Raw genomic sequence first — 5739 nt, forward strand, 5'->3', positions numbered from 1 at the left:
ATTTGTTTTTTTTTCTGTCAGACATTTGGAGAGAATGGCAAAAAAAATCCTAAATCAGAGCGACGATTTTGGCAAAAAAGAAAGTTAGACGTTTGATGAAAATGGCAAAAAATCCAAAAGTAAATGACAATACGGTACAATTTTTTTTTTAGATAAAACTGACAAACATACCCAAACCTCAGGAATGATTTTGGCAATTTATCAGACATTTGTGTACCCATGATACTCGATGGTTTGACTTGCGACTTATCCAAGATAAATAATATCTATTTAGGATTCCATGATTCCATCAACCTTGATTTTTAGTTTTAACTACGGTTGTTCGTGAGCTGAACCGAATCGTTCATACCTTTACTCGTGCTCGGTTCGTTTACAAACCGATCTAAACCGAACCGAGTATTTTTTTCAACCGAGCCAAAGTCAAGCGAGCGTCTTTCGATCCGAGCATTTTTCAAACGAACGTCGAGCGAGTATCGAGCGTTGCAGAATAAAGAAGGAAAGTGACGATGGGAGTGCTAGTTATTAGAATAAAGCGCAGTTTTCGTCCCTGATGTTTCGTCCAATAGAACGCAAGTAAAAATTTAACAAATAACAAGGAATACAAAAACACTCAACTAGTTCTATCGAGATTAACTAAACGGGAAGGTAAATCGTCGACCGATTGAAACATACCCTTGAATATCGGAAGTTTGAAATTGAATGGATCGATTGAAGCTAAACCCTGGCGAGTTGGCGTATTGGCGAGAGGCGATGGAGATATCGAATAACGATGGCCAATGGGGGTTTTTGATTAGGGTCTTGCACTTCTGAATCAAATGGCGGGTTGAGACTTGAGTATTGATCAACGTTTCACATTTTAGTATTTGAAATTTTGACTCAATTAATCAAATAGACATAAGTATTGGATAATGGACTATTGGTATTGGATTTCAATTTTAATTACTTAAATGAGCTCTATTTGGATCTTGGACCAAACATTCTTAATGTTGGTTTCTAGTCATTTCATTAAAAATGATACACACACAAATACAAATGTATATGTATATATATATTAAAAAATAAATCGAGCCAACCGAGCCGATCCGAACCAAGCATTTTTTTAATCGAGCTAAATCAAACGAGCAAATTCCGAGCATTTTCCAAACGAGCATCGAACGAACGTCGAGCGCCGAGCAATTTCAACAGCCCTAGTTTTAACTATCAATGACTGTATTGATCATTAACAAGAATAAAATCTGGTATCTTTAAATTAAAAAAAAAAAAGACCGCATGTCGGTTTTGCGTCAATCATATGATATATATTTTATTTTAACTAATCTACAACATTAAATCAAATAAATGATTAATTATATCACTGACTCGTTTTCAACTTTCAAGAGACATGATTTAGCCAAATTTGTATATCCACACACTTTCAAACATGGTGTGCTCACTCATCTTGTATATATACACGCCCATTATATCTCTCTTTAGGCAACAACATTTCACTCATCTCTCCACTTGAATTAATAATGGATTCAATCCAATTCTCAATACCAATCTATGCTCTAATCTCTCTCTCAACACTCTTTTTTCTTGTTGTCTGGCTCACGCGGAAACCCCTTCCGCCTGGCCCAATGGGTTGGCCCATCATCGGCAACATGTTGATGATGGACCAACTCACCCACCGTGGCTTAGCCCATCTAGCCGAAAAATACGGCGGCATACTCCATCTCAAGATGGGCTTCAGCCACACCATTGCGGTATCATCACCCGAAATGGCCCGTGAAATACTTCAAGTGCAAGATCACATATTTGCCAACCGTCCGGCCACCATTGCCATCACTTATCTCACTTACGACCGAGTCGATATGGCATTTGCGGACTATGGCCCGTTTTGGCGCCAAATGCGGAAACTGAGCGTCATGAAGTTGTTTAGCCGTAAACGAGCAGAATCCTGGGATTCTGTCCGTGATGAGGTGGATTCCATGGTGAAATCCACCGCGGTCAACTCTGGCTCGCCTGTAAATTTAGGCGAGCTGGTATTCGGGTTGACCCATGATATTATTTATCGGGCCGCTTTCGGGTCCATTTCTCATGAAAGTAAAGAGGAGTTTATTAGCATATTACAAGAATACACTAAGCTATTTGGCGCATTCAACTTGGCTGACTTTATTCCGTGGCTCGGCTTCATCGACCCGGCTGGGTTGAATACCCGTTTACCCGCTGCCCGGGCCGCTTTAGACCGTTTCATCGATAAAATCATCGATGATCACTTGACGAAAAGGGAGAAAATCGGCGATCAAACTGCGGACAAAGATATGGTTGATGAGATGTTGGAGTTTTATAGTGTGGAAGGTAAAGTCAACGAAGCCGAGATGTTGACCCGAGATAATATAAAAGCCATAATTATGGTAAGGAAATTGTTTCAAAAGAAATCATTTAAATTTGTTACTTGACATATATACTAAGTATTGAAATTGTTGTGTTTTTAGGATGTAATGTTTGGTGGTACGGAGACAGTGGCGTCCGCCATAGAATGGGCAATGACCGAGCTAATGCATACACCCGAAGCACTAAAGCGCGTCCAACAAGAGTTGGCTAATGTTGTCGGTCTTGAGCGTCGGGTCGAAGAGGCGGACCTAGAGAAGTTGACCTATTTCAAGTGTGTTATCAAAGAGACGCTTCGCCTGCACCCACCTATTCCAGTCGCTCTCCACAAATCATCAGCGGACACAACGGTTATGGGCTACCACATCCCTAAAGGGTCACGTGTCATGGTGAATGCATACGCCATCAACCGTGATAAGAACTCTTGGGAAGATCCGAATACTTTTAATCCGTCCCGCTTTTTGCAAAATGGGGCCCCGGATTTTAGGGGATCCAACTATGAATTCCTACCTTTTGGTTCGGGCCGTAGGTCGTGTCCTGGAATGCAACTTGGGTTATACGCGATGGAGATGGCACTAGTCCATCTCCTTCATTGTTTCACATGGGAGTTGCCTGACGGAATGAAACCGAGTGAAATTGATATGGGGGATGTTTACGGACTCACCGCACCCAAGGCAATACGACTTGTTGCAGTACCAACACCGCGTTTGTTATGTCCCTTGTATTAAGAAGGTTTTTATGTAATTTAATTTTCTTATAAAATATTAAGTAACAGCATATCAATTTCAAAACTAGCATTTGGTTGCCCAATCAATAAAATCAATTAGGTATATAAACGAAGCAAACAAACACAAACAAAGTTTGTTCGCATTTATTTGTCTTAACGTTCACCAAACAAACAAATCGTCGGAAACTTAAAAGGACAGATTAGTATTATAATTTATAAGAACTAACAAATAAATTTAATAACTAATAAATAAGATTGATTCTAAATTTTGATTATGTTAATGAGTTGTTGCATAATGAACCAATCAGTATTATAATTTATAAGAACTAACAATTAAATTAATATCTAATAAATAAATTTACATGAACTTGTAAGCGAAATAAATGAATACACGAACATAAATGAAACACGTACTTATTTTTGTGTGTTTGGTTAAGTGAAAAATATAAAACAATGTCATGTTTATATGTTTATTAAAAGAAAAATAAACGAACTTTTCACTAAAAACAGACAAATCACTAAACGTTTACATCACTTAGATAACTAAAATCATTTATATATTGATCAATGATGTATGTAATATTGATCAATGATGTATGTAATTTTAAAAGAGTATTTGTTAATTCTTGGTAAACAATAATGTTAAAAAAATCTTTGATGAAGACGCAGAAATTTGCATAGTAATAATAAACTAATACACGCAGAAATTTGCATAGTAATAATAAACTAATACACATGCATTTCAAGTGATTTTAATAATTTAAAGGTTGTCGCATTCATTTACTAAGACCATGTGTAGTGGAAGGGGAAAATAATGCCCCCAAGTGTGGGCATTTTACGCCACGTGGCGGTCCAGTCAGCAAAGGGGCATTATTGGGCGTTTTAGAAAAATGGGTGTAGTGGGGATGGGGCATTATTGGGCATTATTGGGGCATTAAATAAAAAAAAGAAAAAAAAAAGAAAAAATCTTATTGGATAGGACAAGGGGATGAAATCTGATTGGACAAAGGCAAAGGGTGTTGGGCGTGGTTTATAAAACGCTAAAGGGGCATTTTTTGATTTTTTGCTTAAAAAAACGCCCCATGTAATGGTACATGGGCGTTTTCAAGCGTTTTTTTTGAATTTTTTTTAAAAAAAACGCCCCATTACACAGGGTCTAATTTAGAGGAAATTATAGACGTATATTATAGCTGATACGTTAATTACAAATTCTTAGCTGACCCACTTTTTATATGTAAAATACCAATCATCAGTTTATCATTATAACCATTTCTATGAAGGTGAATTGGAGCACGTTGAAATGATACACATCGATGTAATGTGTAACGCCAATTACTTATAATCATGTCGCGTCCATCTTAATCATTAAGACCGTGGTGTTGGATCAGTTCTGTTCTAAACACGATGGAAAACATGAAAACATACCTGTTACAGCAGACAGTGCAGTGGAGAATCCAGTCAGAGATGATCCCAACGTGTTCGACATATGTGTCAGTGTGATCTGGTTCCTCCTTAGGGTGCTGACTAATGATGGTGACTAAGAAAACCGATAAGGGAATCGGTTGTAGGAGAGGGAGGTCGAATGATGATGTTATGCTAATAGGGTATGTCTACTTGTGTAACTGTGTAACCCTTTAACCCCTACATTAGTCTCCTTATATAAGCACCCAGGAGGAAACCTAATTAGTTAATAAGGGTAATATGGTCCATCAACAATTACCAACTAATTATTTAATAGGTTATTATATATTTTGATATATATTATGTAAATGATTATAATGGCTACTAGATTAAATATTAAAAATAATATATTTAATCTTACATTCTCCCACTTAGCCGAGTAATCATTTACCATGAGTATTAGATAAGCCTGATCAGGAGTTAACACTCATTTTAGCTTTAAACAAGTACTATAGCAGAGAAATACAGCCGTTGAATCATTATGCGACTCAGGACCCCCATTAGTCATACGATAGCCTTAATTTAAAACCTAATCGTCATGATCAAAATACGCATAAGCCCTTTATTTGATTTGTAACTGTATTTGTCTATATGCCATTATACCGGTTGAACATATTCTAAGAGACATACAAAATCAAACCTTAGAACATAAGCTAGTACAATATGCTCAAATAAGGTCTTTACTAAATCCCATATTCCGAACATGTTCTTCGTAAACCTTAGGTGGGAGACCTTTAGTCATCGGATCCGCAAGCATATCTTTAGTACTAATATACTCGATACAAAGATTATTTTCCTCAACTCGTTCACGTACGAACAGATATTTTTTATCGAGATATAAACCAGCTCCAGTCGAACTGTTACTGTTCGAGAAACTAACGGCAGCTGAATTATCACAATAAAGCTTCAATGGTCTAGAAATGGAATTAACAATTTTGAGTCTAGAGATCAGATTTCTTAGCAACATTCCATGACAGGTTGCGTTAAAAACAGCAATGTACTCTGCCATCATTGTGGAAGTTGTAGTCAACTGTTGTTTATGACTTTTCCATGAGATAGGGCCGCCTGCTAACATAAAGATATAGCCCGAAGTGGATTTCTTGTCATCTTTGCACTTGGCAAAGTCAGAATCAGAATAGCCCACCACTTCTAAATGATCACTTCTTCTATAAGTCAGTTTA

The 5739-nt window shown here is 37.2% G+C and overlaps 1 protein-coding gene across 1 annotated transcript; it reads left to right on the forward strand.

Moving 5' to 3' along the window:
- The first annotated feature begins 1484 nt into the window (after positions 1-1484).
- Positions 1485-3164, forward strand: LOC110889480 (cytochrome P450 84A1). The gene is made up of 2 exons (XM_022137011.2): positions 1485-2393; positions 2475-3164. The coding sequence occupies exons 1-2, from the start codon at positions 1512-1514 to the stop codon at positions 3096-3098; spliced, it is 1506 nt and encodes a 501-aa protein (XP_021992703.1). The 5' UTR covers positions 1485-1511; the 3' UTR covers positions 3099-3164.
- The last annotated feature ends 2575 nt before the right edge of the window (positions 3165-5739 follow it).

Source organism: Helianthus annuus, chromosome 11, assembly GCF_002127325.2.
Source record: "Helianthus annuus cultivar XRQ/B chromosome 11, HanXRQr2.0-SUNRISE, whole genome shotgun sequence".
NCBI classification, from domain to species: Eukaryota; Viridiplantae; Streptophyta; class Magnoliopsida; order Asterales; family Asteraceae; genus Helianthus; species Helianthus annuus.

Bases quoted from the DNA above. Each gene is read 5' to 3' on its own strand.
- LOC110889480 (XM_022137011.2), top strand. From the start codon at position 1,512: ATGGATTCAATCCAATTCTCAATACCAATCTATGCTCTAATCTCTCTC. The intron at 2,394-2,474 runs GTAAGGAAATTG...TTGTGTTTTTAG, and splicing joins ATATAAAAGCCATAATTATG to GATGTAATGTTTGGTGGTAC.